This window comes from Mixophyes fleayi, chromosome 2 (assembly GCF_038048845.1).
Source record: "Mixophyes fleayi isolate aMixFle1 chromosome 2, aMixFle1.hap1, whole genome shotgun sequence".
Classification (NCBI taxonomy): Eukaryota; Metazoa; Chordata; class Amphibia; order Anura; family Limnodynastidae; genus Mixophyes; species Mixophyes fleayi.
Genome location: NC_134403.1, coordinates 363,486,233 through 363,511,958, shown reverse-complemented (window position 1 = coordinate 363,511,958; position 25,726 = coordinate 363,486,233). Strand labels below are relative to the sequence as shown.

The following is a 25,726-nucleotide window of genomic DNA, read 5'->3' as shown; positions in this document are numbered from 1 at the left end:
TTTGTGATTCTGTGCATTAACTTATTAAAACCATAGAACCAATAGTAATCGGTCTCCTACTTATTATAGAATACTAAAGTTTCATCTATTATTTTGGTTTAAACAAATGACATTATATCTCAAGTTTTGATGTATTCAGTTTATATAATATCTTCCTTTACCTGCTGTAATGAATTATTTCTAGTGACTGTCTCTGATACTAACATTAATTATATATGCACCTTGAAATTACATTTATCGTCTGTCTCTTATTACACTATTGTATTATAGATTTTATTCACTATACTAGTCACACCGCAATATCAAAGAGATATATTATTTTAAGATCCTGATCTCAGTCACCATATATTGTGCATTGTTACACTTAAATAGCTGATTATTAGGATATATAATCAGACAATCTCCTTAGGATCAGCTGGAGTCGGTCATTATACAATTATTATATATCATTGTACCACCATCTCATAAATCATCTTATTATTGCACTGCAAGCACCTCGTGTTACATTTAAATCACACTACAATCACTAAATACATTGTAACAATGTAATTTTTCTCCCATCCATAGGGAGGTATTCAATTGACCTTGAGATATTTTTTTTCGCGCCGCATAAAAAAAAAATCAAAAAAAATCACCCGCGGGTTTTCAACTGGTATACCGATCATTTTTAGTTAATCATTGTGTTTGCGAGTTTTTAGGGGAGTGAAGGAGAGTTTTAACCCGGTCATGTAAAACACCAAAAAAAGGACTGGCATACATTTTCATACATTAGATTGCATTACACAACCATTCTAGTTGATAATATCTACATTAAAGTACTTTCTTTAGCATATTTTTTTATTTAACTATTTTTTACTATAGAATCATCTATACCATGTCATTAGTATATACCAACACATTAGTACAAACAAAAAAATATGTTTTATGGAAACAGTGAATGTATAATAAGATATTTAATATGCTCCTATTTTAGTACTTCACTATTGGATGTTTATTATTATTATCATTGGTTATTGTTTGTTTTTACAATTTGCCTTAATTTTTTAATGTGTAAAAAAAGCAAAACAAAAACATCTTCAAGGACCTTCGGGTGTCCTGAGATAGGGAACATAATTAATTGAATTATAGATCACATTAATTAAATTTATCTCAAGTTGGCGGAATTTATATCCTGTTTTCTCTTCAACCTGTTTTTAGTTACCTGTGATTATAATGGATTTCAGATCAACTGTAAACACCCCGCTCTGATTGAAATGAGAGAAGGACGATGCTGTGAGGTTGATAGGATCCTTAGAGTCATCGATAATTATTTGGAAATTGACAATAATGCTCCCAGGTCTTAGTGACTGAACCTCCACTGTCACCCTTTTCGGAGGAATCTCATTAGATAAAGATTTTTTTACCTAAAAAGAAATGAGAGAAAAGAAAACACATGAAAAAATAGTATGCATATTATAGTCAACATTTTAGCAAGGGTTGGGGCTTTGTAGTATAGGACAGAATGGCATCGTTTGGAGGTGGGGTTTGAGGGGATCGGTACATAGTCTAGGTGACTTGGAGACCTGATATAAAGTGTCCTTATTTCCAAATATTAAATGTTGGAAGGTATGTGTTATATCCTTTCTTTACAATGGACTACTTGACTGTACATTAGGATACTTGCTACTGCTAGGACTCATAACTAGACTGAGAGAATTTTATTGCAAAAGAAAAATGTAACAAAAAATTAAATTAAAAATGGTGTTAAATGAACTTCATATAAAATGCGGTGGACATTCTTTACCTTACATAACCTCTCTTTCCCCTCTTAGCATAAACCTAAAAAAAATTGACACCAAACTTGAATTTGTGTCAAAATCAAAGGAATTTATTTTGGCAAAATAGATGTTGGAGGAGAAAACAGCAGATATCCCAAACCCGGATATCCCAACGCAGGTCAACTCCCCTTTTGGATATCAACAACATGGGTACCAACTTTTAATCGGATGCACATATCTACCTTAACGGGAGCAATTATCCCGGGCAATACAGAACATGTACCCCCTCCGTGCTGAAAGGAGGAACTAAAACTATAGCCCACTCTTAAAAGGTAAACGATTCAAAATGCCCACCACTTTAATGTCCGCCCACCAATCATTGGTCGCCGACTGCACTGCGTTTTCCAGCAACAAAAATATCCAGGATCTCCAAAAATATAAACACTATACCAGGCCAGGAATCGGCAAACAAAAAGAAAATAATGGCACAAAAATAGAACCCTCACAAATCCGTAACAGATAGGAGAATACATCCAATACTAGGGAGGGTGGACAGGGCAACGTCCTGGTTCCTAGAGAATGATTTTCACTTTGCCCCTCACTTTTTATTGATTATTCATTAACCCTCCTCTAGTGACATCAGGTTGGCGTACCCCATCTCCTGTTAACTTTTAACCTTTAGAGAGGTGAACTTTAGTTAATGAACACAACCTCAGATTTTAATTCCCCTCATGCTTATATCAGCCCTCAGTTCTTATTCCATTACAAAAACACAAACTCCAAATCACAAATGATGAAATGAGATAAAAAATAAAGAAAAGAGAGACAAGAAAAGAGAATGTGGAGTTGGACGACTTTTATGTAAAAAACGCAGATGTAAAATACACACCAAAAATAACCTGCAACTACTGGGGTATGCAGAGCTGCATGTGTCTTGTGATACAGAACATGGGATTCAGCGCACTATGTGCAATATGTATGTTGTAGGAAGATTCGCTTATAGCGTATCATTCGGTAGAGAGACGCCTGGGTCCCCCTGTCACAATGTCAACCTTCCCAAGCCTGTTCATGTATCAATGATCTCCATTGTATTATATTATTGTCTCGCCACTACTGACGAACACAGAGCTGCTTTCCCACGCTCTGAACCAATCAGGGCGAAGCTTCTCTGTATACAAGGTATGTCTATTAAATAACGAGACTGTGACTCCACCTAGTAAACAAAGCAGTTAGAACTGGTTATAACTGCATACGTAGTAACCTTAAACATGTCTGACCCTGCATGACAAGCTGCAACACTCTATGACGTTCAGTTGATTGCCATTTAGTTTGGTTGTGTTTTCCGTAGAGTGCCAAAAAAATGCTAAGTTTAAAAGTTGAACAACATGTCAATTTGAAATTTTTGGTAAAATTGCACAAAACACCAACAGAATGACACAGATCCACAGGGTTCCAGAAGACACAACAGTTAATCAGTATTATTATAAGGACGTTTTGAAAAAGCTGATAGAAAGACTCAGAAAGAAATGGGTGCAACTGTGGAAAAATGGATTCTTTCCTCACCAGGACAATGCGCTGCTCACACAGCACTGTCTGTGAAGCAGTTTTTGACCAACAAACGCATAACTACACTGGAATATCCTCCATATTTGCCCGATTTAGCACCTTGTGATTTTTATTTTTTCCCAAAAGTTAAATCGGTGCTTAAAGGGACACATTTTGAGTGACAGAAAATTATTTGCTCCGTGCCTTCGACCAGTGAAAAACAAGACTACAGCCATGTATTAGTACAAATGGGGAGTATATTGAAGGGGACAAACATTAAATTTGTACTACCAATAAATAAAGGTGAGTTATTTAATCAGTCTCGTTATTTAATAGACATACCTCGTACATTAGATTGACAGACTCATTGACAGACTCACAGCCTATCATTCATGTTGCATGAATTTCTGATGGGGGTGGGGACTTTTTTTGTGATGTCTGTGTATTTGTTACAGGTCCCAGCGAGTCCTGGATTCCAGGGCATGCTGGCACTTTTAGTTCTACTAGTGCCAGCATACCCAAGACGTTTAGACATAGCAGAGTTTACTGAGAACAGTAGTTCACCAGCCAAAAAAATACATTCTTATCAATTACTCTTTATTATCCCACACCCACTGCTCCAGGGGTATGGTACGGGCCCTTGTGCTTTAAGCATGGGGATAGTTTTTCCTAGGGGAGCCCGCGTTGTTTTTGTGGGCTTGATTCCCCTAGGAAATTCAGCGCTGTGCCTGTGTTGAAATACTCCTTTCCTCCGCTTCTCCACCCTTCTAAGACTAGAGAGATGTGTCTGAGGCTACATAGGGACTTACTCTCACGCATTTTACCTACATAGGGAAATGAGTACTAATATTGTTACATTTAAAAAGGAACAGTGCTTTTAATATCCTTATTTAAACTAAAAGATAGGTTATGCCATATAATTTGGTTGCACACTTGACAAGTCATGACAAAAATCTCTACTCCCCATTCTGTTTATGTTTTAATTTATTATAGTAATAAGTCCAACACCAAGAGTCAAGAACTCACACAATGGGGGGGTATTCAATTGTCAGCAAGTTGTTGTTTTTTTCCCCGTTGTCATTTTAACTCTGTTTTTTATCATTTTCGAGTGGGTTAACTTTACCCGCAATTCAATTCCATTTTTAACGCTACATTTTATTTCATGAAACGGTCCTCTCGCGCTCTAGTAGAAGGTCGCGTTAAAAGCTATTCAATTGTCTTTTTAACGCAGCGGGTAAAACAAGAAAATATGCTGTTTTATCTCGCACCTCCTTGGGGTGTGTAAAAAATAAAAAAACCTCTGAAAAGTATTTCAAATCATGTAAAAATGTGGAAAAAAGTTCAACTTATGTTTTTCACTAATGCCTAACTTGTGTAAGTTGATTTTCTTGGGAAAAAATAATGAAATGAAAAAAATTAAATAAAAAAAAAATGTAAAAACCACTAATTAATTATATTTATGTATGTTTTTGGTACAAATATGAATGCAGTAATGTGTTTTGTCATAGTATAGATGATTGTATGGTACAAAATAGTACAATTAAAAAATATGCTAAATAAAGTACTGTAATATAGATATTATCAATGTGTATTGCAATCTAATGTATGGACATGTATGCAAAACCTTTTTTTGGTGTTATACATGACCGCGTTAAAACTCCCCTTCACTCCCCTAAAATCTCGCAAACACGATTGTTAATGCGCGGGCGCAGCGTTCCCTCTTTTTCAATTGAATTGCACATGTTTTCCCGCTGCGCTAACTCAAAATGGTCGCTATTGCCGTCAACCTGCGGTAGATTTTTATTTTTTTTTACATGGCGGGGAAAAAAAGAACTTGCTAACAATTAAATACCCCCCTATGTACGAAATAAATCCTACAAGGACTTCTGTTTATCTTAATTCTGCTATAACATTGATAATAGATTGTTGACCTTTATGAATTTACCTCTGACACAAATGCCTCTACGAATGCTGTATAATCTGTAGAATTGGGGTCCAGCAGAGACTCTGTGAGGTTCCAGTTTTGGATCCTCAGAGTTCCGTTAAGTACATTTGCTTCTGTAAAGAGACAGGTGAAGGAGATAAATAAGCAATGTAACTAATTGTGTTACAGAAGAGCATAGCACAGCCATCAATGAATACACAGGAAAACTATTTATTATCTGGAATGTTTGGTACTTGAGGGGTTTTCAGATAATGTTTTTTTTTTTCCGTAAGTTGGAGCACAATCCATAAAATGCAACATTTTATGATAATGACTTTGTCTTTCTTTTTAAATTGTTTAAAATTGCTCCTCCAAGTGACTGTCGTGGCGGGCACTTGGTCATCATGTCACATCATACGAGAGGTGGGAGAAGTATAGGTAATTTAGTAAACAGTAAATAAAATACACTTTAAGCAAAAAAGGCAGAGAAGTAAACTGTCATTTCATAACCTAACCTGATGACACTTTCATTTATTTAAACTTGTGTTTTAGTATAAAACAAAAGTTGCCCAGTTTACCTTCACAAATGTCTTAAATTAATCATAAGAGTGAGGAGATATCAGGAACACATTTATTACATGTGTCACTTTTGTGTGCTTGAGTGTTGTTATTGCATCTTTTGAAATGCGCCAAGAAATTCACTGATCCATATAAGTGCAGCTGGAAATTGCGAAATGCGTCTCATTTTAATTATAGAATTAGATCTAGGGGTATATTTACTAAAATGTGGGTTTGAAAAGTGGAGATGTTGCCTATAGCAACCAATCAGATTCTAGTTATCATTTATTTAGTACATTCTACAAAATAACAGCAAGAATCTGATTGGTTGCTATAGGCACCATCTCCACTTTTTCAAACCCGCAGTTTAGTAAATATACCCCCTAATCTTCACCAGATTAGTAGTGGTGGACAAATCAAGACCTTCTGCAGGGAGAAAAGGGCATCCTCCTTCAAAGCAGAAAGCACCCCCCAAATTTACCCCCCTCCACTCCTTTATCTCATTTAGGTGCTCTCATCCTGCAAAATGAAATTCTTGGATGCGTGTGCAAAACTCGTCCTATCGGAGGATGAAAACTTTACACCCCCCAGATGTTACCATCCTAGTTGGCATTAATCTGCTGTTACTCATAAAACTGGGAGCATTTGAACAAAAGTAGGCGCATGTCATTCATAAAAGAGCACTTGCTCTTTCGTAAGTGAGCCTTACTGGTTTGTCAATAGTTTTATTATCCAGAGTATATGAATAAAATAAACTGGTTTAACATTTTTAAAGAAGAAAAGTAAATTTTAACATATAGTTCCGCCAGACTGGTTTATTATTAAAAGATATAAGACACTTTGTTTTATGCATAAATAATTCTCCTAGTCTCACTAACAGAAAACACCTGCAGAATTCAATACAGAATATTAGGAATACTGATCAGAAGTAGATATTATTGAAATGTCTACAAATTTCCCATGAAATAGGTTTCACAGTGATGTGAAGTTCCTATGATGCAATCTTCAAGTTCCAATTGTGCTTCACAAAATGCCATGATTGGGGGTACGGATTGCCGGGGCCTTAGACAGGTGGCGAGAGCAGCTGAATCAAGGGCTGAAGTCAGGGTGTGGTTGAAAAATGGAAGAAAGCCTCGTTGGGACATGTCAGGGTAGTTAAAGGAGATAGAAGAGTTTCAAGTGAGGAAGACCATGTGCCAGAGTTGAAGGCATCAAGATGACACATGGTAAATGTGGATTTAGGAGCTGGGATGGGTAAGGCAGGAGAGGAGATATCCCAGAGTTAGGAGAAGACCATGTCGAGAGAGAATGACCATTACAGTGGGCGGGAGAGGAAGTCCACTGGGAGAGGCCAAATGAAGCAGAGAGAGAGAGAAGTTTGGAGGTAGGAACATTGGAGGGATTGTAAATATGGATATTGAAGTCACACATGGTGAGTGAGGGAAGGTCCGAGGATAGGAAGTAGGAAAGCCAGGCTTCACAGAATGGTCTTCTGTATGGTATTTGTAAAATCGCATTTTGCAGAATTTATAGTCTATCAATAGTTGGGATGATGACTGACAATTCATTCATGTATTACTATGCCCTCTAGCGGCAGGCAGGGAGCACTGCTGAGCAGTGGCTAGTGCATATATTTTATTAGGTAAATATAAGGTGGTGTTATTATATGTTTTCTTTGTTTTCAGATTGGATTAATCCTTTGGCATTTGTTTTTCTATTTAATTTTTGCATTTGGACTTTATTTTGCTTGTTTCTGTTAAAATTATTTCATAAAAATATATATATATTTTTTTAAAATAATTTACCTGTTTTTACTCTTTCCTCCCATATCTGCTTCTGTCCAGCACAGTCCTGAAATGTGACAAGCACATGATATAATTCTCCTGCATTAAGTCCATTTATATTCATAGATGTTTCAGCGATGGTGTTCTTTCTGTGAAAGCCCTTTGATGTCCATATTTCTATGTTATACAAGTAATTTTCCGGGCAATCAGTATTCCAGTGTATCTGAAAAGCACTGGCAGTCACATTACTGACACTGTGATTGAGGAATGTGGAGCAATCTATAACGACATGAAAAGAGGACGGTTAGAAATGTATCATTGTCTTTACTCTGATGTACAGCTGGGTCTCCGAGCCTACACAACGCATTACCTCAAACAAGGGGTAATTCTGTTAGATGTAACTCAAAATAAATAGTTAATGTGTCCATAAATAATAACATATCAGCGTAGATATTACAATCATTTACAGACCAGCAGGGTTACTTAGTATCAATGTATATACATTAGGGTGTCCTTGATAATGTTTACAGATATTTGGGGTACTTTATAAAACATTATACATATAGAACCGGGCAGGAATACCAACTCTGCCCTTGATGTTTGTACCAATCAAACCAATCCTCACAAGTAAAGCAAATGATACCAGAATTTAAAGGGCTGTTTACTTTAGACTAGCTCTCCCTCTATAATAGGTGCCCCGCTGTGTAGGGATTTAGTGAGGGTTCCTCCGCTGGGTTGCCATTTCCTATGGAATCAGTGCGGCCTACACTGTTGGCGAACATACAGAGAAGACAGGCTTCAGCAGTGTCAGACTGGGGTATGAAGGACCCACTAGGGAAAATGTGGCCCACAATATAGTGCGCTGTTTGAGGGGGCTTGACAAGTCCGCAGAGGAGTATCGCCTGCCCATGGAAGGTGTTACTAATGCTTAACTAATGCTTAACTAATGCTTAACTAGTCCACCCTTTAACCACCTCCCTCCCCCTCCATTATACTCATGTATGCTACAAGTATCAGTGTTTGGTGAGGCCAAGGAAGGTGGAGAAGGAAGAGGTTAGGACGAGTTGAGACGCAAGGTATGGGAGGAGCCCACATGCAGTGGAGCCGGACAGGGATTTCTCTAATATAACTGTGGTCCAGTCCAACACTTGGTCCCACTGCTGGAGCTCTGGAATGAGTGGGAGATTAAAATGTATTCTGTATTCTCTGCATAATCATGGACAGCAATGAAAGGCAGCGATAACAATGCAGTGAGCGATCCCCATCAAACTGCTGCAAAAAGTAACTACTAAAGAGAGATTGTCTGATCCAAATTGAACAATTCCATTGGAGAATTGTAACTTTTATTTATTAGTTGAGTTTTATCATAACCAACCCAACAAATTCTAACCCAAATATGATTTTAAAGTCATCGTTATTTAACAAATGCAAGACAGAGAATTCAGTCGCCACTCACTGATGGTCATTTACAAAGAGCGAGATTTATGAGCTATAGTGCATTCACAGAATTGCGCATATCTGTAGGGGTTTGCACACGTTCACACCCATTTCACACATGGTCACTGTCTATCTGCACACTCAGGGTCTGATTCATTAAGGAACGTAAGTTCATTTACATGGTGAATTTTGCATATTTTACCCTCTGCACATGTGTGAAAATGAGACTTGCCATAGACTGCAACTACATACAACTGGTAAATGGCAATTCCTACTGCCTATGATCTGAAGGGCGGAATGGGGAGGGGAAGGGCAGGACTAATGTAGACAATGTAAGAATACGGACCGGGGAGGGGAAGGGCAGGACTAATGTAGACAATGTAAGAATACGGAACGGGGAGGGGAATGGCAGGACTAATGTAGACAATGTGAGGAAATGGAACGGCAAGGGGAAGGGGAGGACTAATGTAGACAAAGTGAGGAAACTGAACGGGAAGGGGAAGGGCAAGATATGTAGACAATGTGAGGAAACTGAACGGGTAGGGGAAGGGCAGGACTAATGTAGACAATGTGAGGAAACGGAACTCGGAGGGGAAGACTAATGTAAACAATGTGAGGAAACTGAACGGGAAAGGGAGGACTAATGTAGACAATGTGAGAGTACGGACGGGGAGGACTAATGTAGACAATGTGAGGAAACGGAACTCGGAGGGGAAGACTAATGTAAACAATGTGAGGAAACTGAACGGGAAAGGGAGGACTAATGTAGACAATGTGAGAGTACGGACGGAGAGGAGAAGGGGAGGACTAATGTAGACAAAGTGAGGAAACTGAACGGGAAGGGGAAGGGCAGTATATGTAGACAATGTGAGGAAATGGAACGGGAAGGAGAAGGGGAGGACTAATGTAGACAATGTGAGGAAACGGAACTCGGAGGGGAAGGGGAGGACTAATGTAGACAATGTGAGGAAACTGAATGGGAAGGAGAAGGGGAGGACTAATGTAGACAAAGTGAGGAAGATGAACTGGAAGGGGAAGGGCAGGATATGTTGACAATGTGAGAAAACGGAACAGGGAGGGGAGGAGGAGGACTAATGTAGACAATGTGAGGAAATGGATCGGCGAGGGAAGGGGAGGACTAATGTAAACAATGTGAGGAAACTGAACGGGGAGGGGAAGGGGAGGACTAATGTAGACAATGTGAGGAAATGCACCGGCGAGGGGAAGGGGAGGACTAATGTAGACAATGTGAGAAAACTGAACGGGAAGGGGAAAGGGAGGACTAATGTAGACAATAGGAGGAAACGGAATGGGGAGGGGAAGGGAAGGACTAATGTAGACAATGTGAGGAAATGGACCGGCGAGGGGAAGGGGAGGACTAATGTATACAATGTGAGGAAACTGAACGGGAAGGGGAAAGGGAGGACTAATGTTGACAATGTGAGAATACGGAACGGGGAGGAGAATGGGAGGACTAATGTAGACAATGTGAGGAAATGGAACAGGGAGGGGATGGGGAGGACTAATGTTGAGAATGTGAGGAAACAGAACTAGGAGGGGAAGTGGAGGACTAACGTAGACAATGTGAGGAAACAGAACAGGAAGGGGATGGGGAGGACTAATGTAGACAATGTGAGGAAACTGAACGAGAAGGGGAAAGGGAGGACTAATGTAGACAATGTGAGAATATGGAACGGGGAGGAGAATGGGAGGACTAATGTAGACAATGTGAGGAAACAGAACAGGAAGAGGATGGGGAGGACTAATGTAGACAATGTGAAGAAACGGAACGAGGAGAGGAAGGGGAGGACTAATGTAAACAATGTGAGGAAACGGAACAGGGAGGGAAAGGGGAGGACTATGTGATTTGGTGACTATGTGATTTGGTGAGGAAAGTCACCAAATCACATGGTTTACCTAACAGAAAACATCAGCACAAAGTAAAGCCTACAATCAGAAAACATTTTTAAACAGGCTGCTAGCTATTTGTGACTTTTATACACCAATACAGGATCATTCTGCCTTACTTGTGGCCTACTTGCAGATACATGTGGCTTAGGACCCCCAATAGTGTGCGGGTGTCAGACCATTTTGCACAGCCTAAAATGTCTTTAGGCCCCAGCAAAATCAACGCCTTAGTGCAGTTTCTACTCCTTCATGATCATTTTACTTATAAGTATCTGCTCTTTTTTTTCGCCTCTGACAACAAGAACTATCCCCCCTGTTCTGCCTATCAACAGGGACAAGATTGCACATTTAATAGCTTGTATTAAGATCAAGGGTGCACTGCCCCCTTTTTTCTTTTCAAACCATTGATATTGTGTTTCTTTCCCTGGTGGTCTCTCATGCGGAGATGATGCCGTTTTGATAAATTATACCATTGCATAAACGGCAATGTGAGAACTCATATATGGTGTTTGCCATACAATCTGGACATGTATTTCAGCAAGAGTCTAACATGATACTCTACATTATATGAGTCCCTAACAAATTGTGTCATCCCCACTTTCATTCCATTCATCTATGGAGTTTATTGACTTTTATTAATATTGGTTGTCATTTCAAATAACTGTCCAAGTGCTCATAGCTGATAGTGCTGTGATTTTTTACCTGCTCTACCCAAGGTATAGGAGCCTTTGTTAAAATCCCTATTTAGGGAATATATGTTCCTGGTATATGTTTATAACAATAAATGTCAATCATTTTTTAATCAAGTAATTACTAGCGCCTCTTTATCTGTTTTATGTACATTTAATAAATGGCACCACCTGGCAACACAAATACATGCCTCTTCCTGTCTATGCCCATGGCTTTGTGATATGACAGTCTTATGCTCTGCGGGATTCCTTCGTAAATGACCCGGTTGTCTTATAAGCACCTAAAAGATATTAGTAACTTTACCTGGATAGAGACTTTTATGAAATATTTGGGCACAAGATTTGTTTCTTTCTGTTCAGAGTTTGCTTGCAAGCAAACAATCAAATTATATAAACACTTAAATAATAACTCCATAGTTAATAATATCTGTAATAAAGTAATTTGCCCAATAAATATGTCCATGTTTTACCATTAGGACCCTGGGAATTATTTTGCAGAGGTTTTTGTGAACCCCAGTAACAGATTTCTGGCTTTGTATATTTTTCTAAATATAGTCCATGTGGGGGGAGGACACAGTATGCAATGATTGTGGCAAACAACTACAGATACAATCATGCATTGCAGTATGTATATCTCCACTGTGGCATTAACATAAATCTGCTTGGTTGCATCAGCTGGTGTATCATGGTTTACGCACAGGGCCAGTGCTACCACTAGGCGGTTGCCTAGGGCGCCAGGGTTCTAGGGGGCAGCCAGTGTTCTAGGGTGCCCCGATGGCAATAAAGAAACTGAATGAGAGACATTATGTAATATTTTCAGTGTTTTAGAAGCCCCCTGCACACTGGCGCCCTATATACCAAGCCTACACACAGAGAACCAATTTGATCCAATACAGTTGCTTGGCTTTCATCCGTATGGCATGGTCGGCAGTGGGTACAGACACTGGCAGACTGAGGTAATCGGTGAGCAGACTCTTCTCCAGCCCTGATTAATCATTGGTTATTTTGACTCCACACACTCAATGATTTGGGGTCGATTAGATCTAAAAGGACCCAATCACCATCCAAGTGTCAGGTCTTTAGTGACTGGATTTGCATCTGCCTCAGTGATGTCACTAGTTCCATGTGAATGGATTATGAGTACTGGCTATTGGTTCTACCCACAAATGCCCCCTCACCCCCACCCCACATGTGCACTTCAAGAACAGAGTTTACGTTGCATGTATACTAATATACAACAAAGCTCCCAGACTGTCTTATGTGACACATTACACTTGTTTACTACTAAATCCTCCATATTTTTACAAAAATTAGTAGAAAAAAACCCAGAAAACATTAGGGTGAAGGTTTGATCCTGATATTAGTGACAATAATTGGTATTGTAGGCGGGGCTTAGCATTGCAAATCTGTCAGCCAATAGGTCATTCATGACGAGGATAGAAGGTGCATTTATTGTAAAGAAACTATATTTCTAAAAGCACTATGTTAAAAAATGGAGATATACTTACAGCAGGGGGGAGGAGTCGTTGTGCCAATCATGGCGTTAGTTGCATTAGCGGTAAAAGGTCTTGTAAAGTCAGGTGAATGAGGCAGATTTGGGTTTGAAGTGTTATCTGTAGTTGAAGAAGAGATTATAAGTAAAACTATCACACCATTAATTGCAGAAATTACAGGACATATAACCTGTACACAATAAATCCATATTCTTTTGATGGCTGAGTCTGTTATCAACTATATATTTAATATATATTCTATATATATAAGCACATTTTGTTAAAGTTACCAGGAGGTATATGGGTAGAGTTTGGTTTGTGTTTATTGCTGCAGTTGTAGGAACTCTCCATAATAATACACCGTTGACGCGGTGGGCAGGCGCCAGGCTCCGGGAAGAGGCAGGAATTCACATCTAACAAGATAAAACATGCAGATTTACTTTAAACTTCATAACTGCCCATTTCCCCCCTTTACTAGATATCTGTCCAGAGCTAGTTTCATTTTCAGTAGTCTTGTGTGCGTGCAGCAGAAATCTGAAAGGAAACGCACAATGTTCTACGTACCGGACGCATTTCGCTGTTTAGCCATGGCATCGCGCGTTCCACTGACACCCAAGCATTCACCCCACCTTTCAAACTTTCTGCATTAGGCACAATAGCGTTATGGCTATTTTTACACCCGATCAATCAATTACTTTAAAGTTACAGAAATATTCATCTTGTACCAGTAGCGTTGCTAAATTTTTAAAGGATTAAAGACACATCCCAGATCCAGCTCACCACATCTCTAGTCGCTTCTGCTCTGATGTAAAGGGAGCACCTCGCTTCTGGCGGAAAACTGTGTGAGGCAACAAAGGGCCTTACATTTTTCAAGAAAAAATATTTTACTTTCAGATGAGACCTGGGGGTATATTTATCAAGCTGCGGGTTTGAAAAAGTGGAGATGTTGCCTATAGCAACCAATCAGATTCTAGCTGTCGTTTTGTAGAATGTACTAAATAAATGATAACTAGAATCTGATTGGTTTCTAAATGGAACATCTCTACTTTTTCAAACCTGCAGCTATGATTGTAGAAAGTGGTAGAATTTTGGACTGGTTCTACACTGTAATAATTTTTACTCAAACACCTTTGGGTGGGGGATAGTTATTTACTAATTAGAAACAAATGAGGTCCCGCAGCCCAGGGATTGCAGTTCCGGATGGTAATATGCATGATTGAAACAATAAAATCAGCGCTCCAAAGTCCTGTCCACTTTCACACCCTTCCTTAGTTTCAACTAATTAAAGCCCATTGCACACAGAGGGCTTCTGTTTTAAAAGACAAAAAGATTTGTAGCAATCATGATCACAATACTATAGATTATTTCTTTATGAGTGTGCAGGCAACATCCTATCCATTCCTGTGATTGTGTCATTGGGGACAGGGCTGCATGTGACATGGGCAGTGACATGATGTGAGGAGGGGAATGGAGGCAGCGGGAAGCCACAGACTGAGAGTTATATAGTGGAAGGAACAGGGTCCTCAGCAGCACAGAGTATATCAGGAGATGAGTGATGTGTTAGTGAGGACAGGGCTGCATGTGACAGGGGCAGTGACATGATGTGAGGAGGGGAATGGAGGCAGCGGGAAGCCACAGACTGAGAGTTATATAGTGAAAGGAGCAGGGTCCCCCAGCAGCACAGAGTATATCAGGAGATGAGTGATGTGTTAGTGAGGACAGGGCTGCATGTGACAGAGGCAATGCCATGATGTGAGGAGGGTAATAAAGGCAGCAGGAAGCCACAGACTGAGAGTTATATAGTGGAAGGAGCAGGGTCCCCAGCAGCACAGTGTTGCTATAAGACTCAATGTAAGTATAAGCTGAGGCCTGATCTCCATCTTCGCCAAGAAAGTCCTTCTGTTGGGCAGGGTCCACGGTCACGTCTGTGTTAACGCACTAACCCAGGGATGCCCCCGTTTATGTTTCACCAACAGACACTCATTTAACTCTTTCATCCCAGAACACAAAGTGTTGTTTGTGCTCTACCAGGCACAGGAGCGCAGCTAGACGACGTTAAACCAGGGATGCTCTAATCTGCCCAGTTGAAGCCAGCTCCTCCAATCAGAAGATGCATCAGTATTATATTCCTTTAAGAAATTACCGTCTATCTGTATGTTGATCACTTCTGGTAAACTAGTCACAATGTTGTTCAGCATCGTTGTAATGTCTGGCAGTGAATGGGATTCATTTAACCCAATGAGGATGTGGGACAGGACAGAGAAGGTCCCTGCAGGCTTTGTAGAGATGTGGTACACCGCTGCCTCTAGTGGCCACAATTCTCCAGTTACCTGAAACAAAGAGATGTGTAATTCATTTTATTTGCTCTTCCATTGGGCCTTAGTCACTGTTCCTGGTTTAGGCTACAGGTAAACTTTGAAGGGATTTCTATATTTGGACAACCCCAGCTGATGTCCACTGCACCACCCACTTATAGGGGGAATTATTTCCCCCTCCACCCGTAAAGGAAACCGAGAGTACTATACACCATCTACAACTCATCGAATGAGCTGAAATGCTATGGACGGACTGAATGCAAGAAAGGAGCAGCGTTGGAGCAAACTACGATGATCCTGGGGGATCCCTATTTAGTCTGCGGGAGAGGTGTGATATATCATACATAGATTGTCCAAAACTGCACAACCCTGTTAATTGGGTCCATATTAAATATAATGTATGTAGCACTGAATATTGCATGGATAGATTAGATACTATATTAAATACACCTATCTGTCATTTTACTATTTTAATTGATTTTTTTAGGTGTACTAGAGGGTTTGGACAAAGGGGCTTGAACATTTGGGGAGGTTGATTACAAACTTAAGGCAAAATTCAATGGGGCGAATTCAGTTACACACTCTATACACACACTCCGTCTATAACACTGTACCAGTGTTATAGACGGAGCTTCCAATGACACCAAGACAGATATTATTGATAGTACAGGTTTACAGCTAAAATGAACTCTCAGCTGTGTTTAACCATTTTTTAGATTGTTATATGATCGAGGTGCCAAAGTGTGGGGGCAGGTACAATGTATCCTTGTCCATGCTTCCCCTGAAGGCCTAGCATTGGTGATAAGGTGGGGGCGGATGGAGATCCAGGGCCATCAGTGGCCCATTCAGAGCTGGATTGTAAGCTGTTGGGGAAAGTGACATCGTAGACCAACAGTTGGTCACAGCCAAGGGTGCACACACAGCATCGGCTTCTGCCAAAATGGAACGTACAGCTTGGAGGAGGGAGGTTTCTCCTGCCTGGGGTGCGGCAAAAGAAGCAGCGACATGGTAGCTCAGGAATTCTCTTATTTTCCCTGTATATGGTACAGTATAGGGTTATATACAGGTTTGTATTTTTTATAAAGGTATAGGGTTTTATAGCACTCTTGGTAAATTGCAGCGCAGAAATCTGTAGCTCTTATACAAACCACTGAGTGTAACAATCTTGTGTGATTGACGAGGCCCACGTCCAATCGGATCAGTTCATCAAAGGACATTTTTATAGTGACTGTTCCATTGTACCAGTACGTTGTATTCCTGCCCAGAGCTGCATGAGATACAGAAAAGATGTTCAAGGTTAGATGTGAATTAATTACAATTAAGGCCTCAGCTCCTAGAGAGAGTGACCATCAGAAACACAATTTTCTAGTAAGAATGATAGCCAAAGCATATTATTATGCTGCTATAAACAATTTGTAATTGACAATGAAAGGCAGAAAAATAACATAATTTTAAAGCTAAGATGGGTGGACCAGCTTAGTCACCTGGGAGAGACAGTCAAAGTGTATATGGGTTCATGAGCTACGTGATTAGTGAAACATGAGCAAGGTCAATAGAGTCATGGAATACATCATTAAGGAGGCATGAGCAACATCAAGAGAGATACACAAGAAACTTCGCTATGTAGGTACATGTCATGTCAATACAAAGACATGAAAAATTGCCAAAACGACCTAAGTAGTTTCAAAATTCTCTCAGCATAGAAGCCTGACGTGCTAAAACTAGCACTGGAACATGGCTCTTGAAAAGTGAGACAAAATATTCTGAGGTAGACAAACAAAATCTGACCTTGAGGTCCAGGAGAACCACAGAAAGATCCATTGGAAGACATACAACACTTCTGGAATCCTGGGCAATCATAGTCAAATGTACATCGGGAGTCCGGATTCCTCTCAATTATGTTGGGACATATACCAGGTCTTGAGGATAATGTACTGGACCTCTCTGTAGCTGTGGTTTACAGAAGATAATATTCAATATCGAGCGCAAAAAGGCAACAAATTGACATATATTACCAAATTAAACAAGCATTTTACCTTAATATGCTTAATATATTACAGCTTTTGGGTTTACCTTTAAAAAGTGGTAAGCAAACTGTCCAAAAGAAAAGTAAACAATATATAGGTTTGGTGCTGTGTAGAAGTACATAATGGACCTAAGTAGGACGTGAGAATTTAGAATTTGGGCCGCCGTGGAGAGTTCAGCCGTAAAATGTCTTAGAGGGGCAGTTGTGGGGAATCCATAGATATTACACCACTGTGATAAGAGGGGACATGAACAAAAGTACTGTCAGACTTGCAATGCGCTGCTGGGGGACCTGCTTGTAAAACTAAATATTAATTTCCTACAGGTAAGAAAATGTTGCAGCTTTTCAGTATGTTTCTATATTTATGTACATGTACTAAGAATGGGTTAGGGCCTGCACACGTGTTATACCAGACTGTATTACAGTCAGCAAAAATAATAAATCACAGGTAGGGTTTTAGTGTTTATAACTAGGTCTAGAAAACTGTAAGAGATACATTCAGCTATAAGCACTTTTTATATTTGCATTATGGCTGGACCAATATGCAATATGTAGCACTTAACCTCATGTACTCCCATTGTCCTATAGATTGCAAAGTGTGGGCAGGGGGGCTCCTCTCACCTCTCTGTATTACCCAGTATCGTTTTTATTACTGTGTTTGTTCCCAATTTGTACAGCGCTACGGAATTTGCTGGTGCTATACAAATAAATGATGATGCTTATGATTAAATGTACAGAACAATGTTTTCATCTCCAAATGTTCATTTGTATGTTTTCCCCGTGTTTGCGTGGGTTTCCTCTGGGTGCTCCGGTTTCCTCCCACACTGCAAAAACATACTAGTATTTTTAATTGGCTGCTACTAAATTGACCCTAGACTGTCTCGGCCTGTGTGTGTGTATGTTAGGGGATTTAGACTGTAAGCTCCCATGGGGCAGGGACCGATGTGAGTGAGTTCTCTGTACAGCGCTGCGGAATCAGTGGCGCTATATAAATAGCTGATGATGATGATATAGCAGAGAGATCGGGAAGAGTTATTTTCTATAAAACTGCTGCTCTTGTTACCATCCTGCTATAAGGTGACAAGTGATGCTGTTCAGGCCAGGAAATAATATGTATACATAAGGTTAAGATAAGTAGTATTATAGGGGGCATATTCAATTTGCCGTGTTATTGTCAAAAGTAACACGGCTTGCGCACTATTACCGTTAATAGTGTGCGTAATTACCGTTATTACGGTACCTTTAAGGCTGGCATTCTGAAATCCGGGTTAGAATTACCGTAATAACGGTAATACTTTTAACGCTGTGCTACTTTTGCGAATAACGTGGAGGGCGGAGAGGACATGTGGACCCTGTTCTGCTCTGACCCACCCGTTGATGCTTATTTTGCACTAAAAGTCAAATTTAATAACAATTACAGGTGGAGATTTCATTGACTAATCTAGCACATGAGTTTTATATGTCTGCCACAAATCACTGGAGGAACCAACATGACACAATACACACAGAGGGCCTGATTAATCTTCTGCCGTCTCTTGTGTGAATTCGCTCTGTGCAGGCGCCAGAATGAGACTTACGCCATTGAACGCAATTCAATGCAACTCATGTCCGAATGGAAGTGACACTTTACGACTGCCTATAAGTTGAAAAGCGGAACGGGGGAGGGAAGTGGCGGACAAACGTAGGGAATGTACAATAAGGATGAGACAAGGGTGTGCAGAGGGCGTTCTGAAGCAGATGCGGCCGATTGAAGTCCTGGGTGCCTCGTATGAACGTTTGTTTTAGCCGTATCATTGGGACCAACTACAGCATAGGAAAACCAAGGGGGGGGGGGTTCTTAGTGCCTGGAAACTCCCCTCCAAACCTGGGGCGCTGTATAATTGAGGTGGCTGGACCAGTGCCGTAACTATACATTATGGTGCCCAGGGTGAGACAGGGCAACGGCGCCCCCCATCTAAGGAGAGGGGTGGGGGTGGGGAGGTAAGAGGAGAGAAAGAGAGAGAGATTTTAAGTTACCAGAGTTTGATTCTTCAGCCGTTAAGTTCCGCCATGGAACGCATGTGCATTCCAATGACAGGAAGTTCGGCATTTGGAACGCAAATGCCGAACTTCCCTGTCAGTGGAACGCACATGTGTTCCACGGCGGAACTTAACAGCTGAAGAATAAAACTCTGGTAAGTTAAAATCTCTCTCTCTTCAGCCCTTAAGCGGAACTTAAGGGCTGAAGGCAGGTAGCGGGCGGCTGCTGCGTCCCATTGGCTTTGCGCCCTGGGCGACAGCACCGCCCGCACCACCCTCATTACGGCACTGGGCTGGACAATGCCCCTGCTTCACACGGCTCTGCTTGAAAAGGGAGAGCTACATGTACCTAACAGTAGTGCACGCAGCATTGCCCATGTATATTATGGGGATAGAAAGAGTTGGAGAACAGCCAAGCACTGTCTAATATTATAGCAACGCCCACTGGCGGCGTGGTGTGGAAACCCCCCTCTACAAATCCTGCGTCTGCCCCTGTACAGGGCAGGTGTAAGTCATCACAGTCATCATCATCATCAGCTATTTATATAGCGCCACTAACTCCGCATCGCTGTACAGAGAACTCACTCACATCAGTCCCTGCCCCCAATGGAGCTTACACTCTAAATTGATGATGATTTATGTATTTAAGGTTAAAAATTATTTGCTACTAATGATTATAGTATTATGTGTTGTTCATTTATTTCTTTTGCATGCATTCTGATGGGACTTTACATTGCACATATGTCTGTGTGTATCCTGCAATCAGCACTGTCTACATACAGCACAGAACGTCTAGGCAGAGTGTACTTAAACCCAGATTTAAAAAAGAAACGCATCTTGAGATCAGCATGAACATGAAGCAAAATTAGTCTCAAGTTCTGCATTATTTTTCAACTGTAAGATCATACTTGCCAACTCTCCCTGAATGTTAGGGAGACTCCCTGAAATAGGAGTGATCTCCCTCCCTCCCTGAAGAGTCTGGCATTCTCCCTGATGCTGAGCCAGTACAAGACGTGGTTGGCTTCCCCATCTATGGCATGATGACACAGTTCAGAAATTGTGTCCTATGTCCATGTATTGATGCCTATGGCCATTTTCATGGAGACCAAGATTTAATCAAAGCCTGACAGTAAGATAACATGACTTCAGTAATGGAGACACAAACGTAAAAGACACTTCAGCCTCTAGAGATTCATTAGCTGCTTTTCTTTAACGCATAGTTGCCTACTCTCCCGGAATGTCTGGGAGACTCCCGCATTTCTGGAGAGCAGGGCAACCTCCCGGTTCTCGTCCTCGCAAGAGATAAGTGACGGGGGCAAGGCTCAATGATGTAAATATTGCGCCATCTTAGCCCCGCCCCTTGCTGTAATTGACCAAAATTGTGACAATCGTTTAGGGGGCAGGTCCAAAAGATGCGATTCATCAAGCCCCGCCCCCGGGATCTCACTGAAGCCAACGAGGAAAAGTTGGCAAGTATGTTGCATCTGAAGATGAATTAGGCACACAATGCTAAAAAGGCTTTTGTGGCAAAGAAGATGTAATAATTTGAGGTTACTTACTCATCGCACAGTAATGACCCACAAGCTCATAACCTTCACAGCACTGTTTCACAGCAGTGGTCTCCGGCACATATATTGTCCGGTACTCCGTCTGATAATAAGTTCTGGTGCACAACTTCCACGGTATCCATCCCATACACAGCGTCTTGTCTTCACGTGGCTTTTGGAATGCTACAATCTTCGAGACGTTTACCGTCACTGTGCCGCTGCAGACATGGTAACTTGAAGGAGAAATCGTATTGTCTGTTAAAAAAAAAGAGTGAATGGTTAAATGTAAGTTATTCCTTGTAAGTGAAACCAATCACAGATGTTATACAGAGGGGTCATATAACAAGATTTGTTAGAAGGGGAGTCAGCAAATAGTATTTAGCAGGAACAACAAGGTTAATGAAACTTTATTTGACATAAGTCTCATTTCTAAGAGGTTTTTTTTAAAACATTGGGTGAGTGATACACACAAAATAGTTTCTAAATGTTATGTGACAGGTAGACGGAGTCTGTATATTGAATACAGGTGAGTACAAAAGACACTTTTTGCCTTTAACAAAACACATCTTAAATGTATTTAAAGGACCCCTATGTATGTATTAACGATAAAAATATATTTACCAATCCACGGACCAATCCTGTCGTTCAATCAATAATTGATAAACAGGATCGTTCAGTTTAGGCATCAACATAAGTGGCAGAATCAGATGGGATCTGGCCATTTAGCTGGTTGAGCAGCCAGTTTCCCACAGATGATGTTACTGCCAACCACATTTTCTGCTATGTATGATAATGATTCTAGTGATCTACATTATATCAGGCGTTGGAATCGTTTCGGGTCATGCACATCGCTGTAGTAGGACAATTGCTCAATTTTGGCTATAATGTTACAGTGTGCGTGGCCAACTTTAGATAGCTATAATTAATGTAGTTTACAATAAAAGTAATTTTGTGGGCCTTTTCCTATATTCATTTTTAATGTTTTCAAGCATGCAAGCTGATTCAGGCAGTCACCAGCTGAACTCCATTGTCTCACTAGCTGATTCAGGCAGTCACCAGCTGAACTCCATTGTCTCACTAGCTGATTCAGGCAGTCACCAGCTGAACTCCATTGTCTCACTAGCTGATTCAGGCAGTCACCAGCTGAACTCCATTGTCTCACTAGCTGATTCAGGCAGTCACCAGCTGAACTCCATTGTCTCACTAGCTGATTCAGGCAGTCACCAGCTGAGCTCCATTGTCTCACTAGCTGATTCAGGCAGTCACTAGCTGAGCTCCATTGTCTCACTAGCTGATTCAGGCAGTCACCAGCTGAACTCCATTGTCTCACTAGCTGATTCAGGCAGTCACCAGCTGAACTCCATTGTCTCACTAGCTGATTCAGGCAGTCACCAGCTGAACTACATTGTCTCACTAGCTGATTCAGGCAGTCACCAGCTGAACTTCATTGTCTCACTAGCTGATTCAGGCAGTCACTAGCTGAGCTCCATTGTCTCACTAGCTGATTCAGGCAGTCACCAGCTGAACTACATTGTCTCACTAACTGATTCAGGCAGTCACCAGCTGAACTCCATTGTCTCACTAGCTGATTCAGGCAGTCACCAGCTGAACTCCATTGTCTCACTAGCTGATTCAGGCAGTCACCAGCTGAACTCCATTGTCTCACTAGCTGATTCAGGCAGTCACCAGCTGAGCTCCATTGTCTCACTAGCTGATTCAGGCAGTCACCAGCTGAACTCCATTGTCTCACTAGCTGATTCAGGCAGTCACCAGCTGAGCTCCATTGTCTCACTAGCTGATTCAGGCAGTCACCAGCTGAACTACATTGTCTCACTAACTGATTCAGGCAGTCACCAGCTGAACTCCATTGTCTCACTAACTGATTCAGGCAGTCACCAGCTGAACTCCATTGTCTCACTAGCTGATTCAGGCAGTCACCAGCTGAACTACATTGTCTCACTAGCTGATTCAGGCAGTCACCAGCTGAACTTCATTGTCTCACTAGCTGATTCAGGCAGTCACTAGCTGAGCTCCATTGTCTCACTAGCTGATTCAGGCAGTCACCAGCTGAACTCCATTGTCTCACTAGCTGATTCAGGCAGTCACCAGCTGAGCTCCATTGTCTCACTAGCTGATTCAGGCAGTCACCAGCTGAACTACATTGTCTCACTAGCTGATTCAGGCAATCACCAGCTGAACTCCTTTGTCTCACTAGCTGATTCAGGCAGTCACCAGCTGAACTCCTTTGTCTCACTAACTGATTCAGGCAGTCACCAGCTGGACTCCATTGTCTCACTAACTGCTTCAGGTAATCACCAGCTGGACTCCATTGTCTCACTAACTGCTTCAGGCAATCACCAGCTGAACTCCATTGTCTCACTAGTTGATTCAGGCAGTCACCAGCTGAGCTCCATTGTCTCACTAGCTGATTCAGGCAGTCACCAGCTGAACTACATTGTCTCACTAACTGCTTCAGGCAATAACCAGCTGAACTCCATTGTCTCACTAGCTGATTCAGGCAGTCACCAGCTGGACTCCATTGTCTCACTAGCTGATTCAGGCAGTCACCAGCTGAACTCCTTTGTCTCACTAGCTGATTCAGGCAGTCACCAGCTGAACTCCTTTGTCTCACTAGCTGATTCAGGCAGTCACCAGCTGAACTCCTTTGTCCCACTAACTGATTCAGGCAGTCACCAGGTGAACTACATTGTCTCACTAACTGCTTCTGGCAATCACCAGCTGAACTCCATTGTCTCACTAACTGCTTCAGGCAATCACCAGCTGAACTACATTGTCTCACTAACTGCTTCAGGTAATCACCAGCTGAACTCCATTGTCTCACTAGCTGATTCAGGCAGTCACCAGCTGAACTCCATTGTCTCACTAGCTGATTCAGGCAGTCACCAGCTGAACTCCTTTGTCTCACTAGCTGATTCAGGCAGTCACCAGCTGAACTCCTTTGTCTCACTAGCTGATTCAGGCAATCACCAGCTGAACTCCTTTGTCTCACTAACTGATTCAGGCAGTCACCAGCTGAACTACATTGTCTCACTAACTGCTTCAGGTAATCACCAGCTGAACTCCATTGTCTCACTAACTGATTCAGGCAATCACCAGCTGAACTCCATTGTCTCACTAGCTGATTCAGGCAGTCACCAGCTGAACTACATTGTCTCACTAGCTGATTCAGGCAGTCACCAGCTGAGCTCCATTGTCTCACTAGCTGATTCAGGCAGTCACCAGCTGAACTACATTGTCTCACTAGCTGATTCAGGCAGTCACCAGCTGAACTACGTTGTCTCACTAACTGATTCAGGCAATCACCAGCTGGACTTTATTGTCTCACTAACTGCTTCAGGTAATCACCAGCTGGACTCCATTGTCTCACTAACTGCTTCAGGCAATCACCAGCTGGACTCCATTGTCTCACTAGCTGATTCAGGCAGTCACCAGCTGGACTCCATTGTCTCACTAACTGATTCAGGCAGTCACCAGCTGAACTCCATTGTCTCACTAGCTGATTCAGGCAGTCACCAGTTGAACTCCATTGTCTCACTAGCTGATTCAGGCAGTCACCAGCTGAACTCCATTGTCTCACTAGCTGATTCAGGCAGTCACCAGCTGAACTCCATTGTCTCACTAGCTGATTCAGGCAGTCACCAGCTGAACTACATTGTCTCACTAACTGATTCAGGCAATCACCAGCTGAACTCCATTGTCTCACTAACTGCTTCAGGCAATCACCAGCTGAACTCCATTGTCTCACTAACTGCTTCAGGCAATCACCAGCTGGACTCCATTGTCTCACTACCTGATTTTTACACACCTGTATAATGTTAGGGCATTAAGTTAATTCATTATTAGGAGTAATTAACGACAATGGAGCGCAGTGCAGCAAAGATCTGGACAATGTCACATTGTCGTTTATGTGCACAATGTTGGCAGTTTTTGCTCAGACGTAAATAATTTGTGCATATAATAGGGGGGATACTAGGTAGACACTGTTTTAATAGCAAAAAAAACCAATCAACTCTCCCTTATAAACCAACTGGTTGGATTTTACTCTAGTTGGTATTATTGTCAATGGAAACCTGGACAAGCACCTACAGACATAAAACTGATATTCTTGTATGTATGTGCACTGGAATGTTATTCAGTAAAAGGTGTTAGCTGACAAACCAGAAACACTCAGTAAACCCTTCCATTAATTTCTCTGAGTTGTTTATGAAGGTCATATGAGCAGTTTAAATACATTACTTTGGTAAAGCTGCTTTAACATAGTAGAATCATAGGAATAGTAGGTAATGTTTAGTTGTGATTCGCACCTATAGTACACAGGTAAATGCTACAACCCACCACCACTTATGTTTTCTTGTCACAGTCCAGTTTTGCAGATCTACTTGCCAAATCTTGATAAGCCATGCAATGAGACAGAGGGCAGGCTGATGGGCCAAGCAATGAGACAGAGAGCAGGGTGATGGGCAAAGCAATGATACAGAGGGCAGGGTGATGGGCCAAGCAATGAGACAGAGGGCAGTGTGATGGGCCAAGCAATGAGACAGAGGGCAGGGTGATGGGCCAAGCGATGAGACAAAGGGCAGGGTGATGGGCCAAGCAATGAGACAGAGGGCAGGGTGATGGGCCAAGCAATGAGACAGAGAGCAGTGTGATGGGCCAAGCAATGAGACAGTGGGCAGGGTGATGGGCCAAGCAATGAGACAGGG

The 25,726-nt window shown here is 41.5% G+C and overlaps 1 protein-coding gene across 1 annotated transcript in view; it reads right to left on the bottom strand.

The window, feature by feature from the left end:
- Positions 1-25,726, bottom strand: part of UMODL1 (uromodulin like 1) — a 76,189-nt gene that overhangs the window by 23,339 nt on the left and 27,124 nt on the right. Inside the window, exons 2-10 of the mRNA XM_075197844.1 lie at positions 21,015-21,257; positions 17,199-17,360; positions 16,559-16,677; positions 15,239-15,425; positions 13,386-13,508; positions 13,111-13,215; positions 7,590-7,847; positions 5,248-5,360; positions 1,202-1,403 (exon numbers count right to left, since the gene is read on the bottom strand). Coding sequence (XP_075053945.1) covers positions 1,202-1,403; positions 5,248-5,360; positions 7,590-7,847; positions 13,111-13,215; positions 13,386-13,508; positions 15,239-15,425; positions 16,559-16,677; positions 17,199-17,360; positions 21,015-21,257 — 1,512 coding nt within the window. The remainder of the gene's footprint in view (positions 1-1,201; positions 1,404-5,247; positions 5,361-7,589; positions 7,848-13,110; positions 13,216-13,385; positions 13,509-15,238; positions 15,426-16,558; positions 16,678-17,198; positions 17,361-21,014; positions 21,258-25,726) is intronic.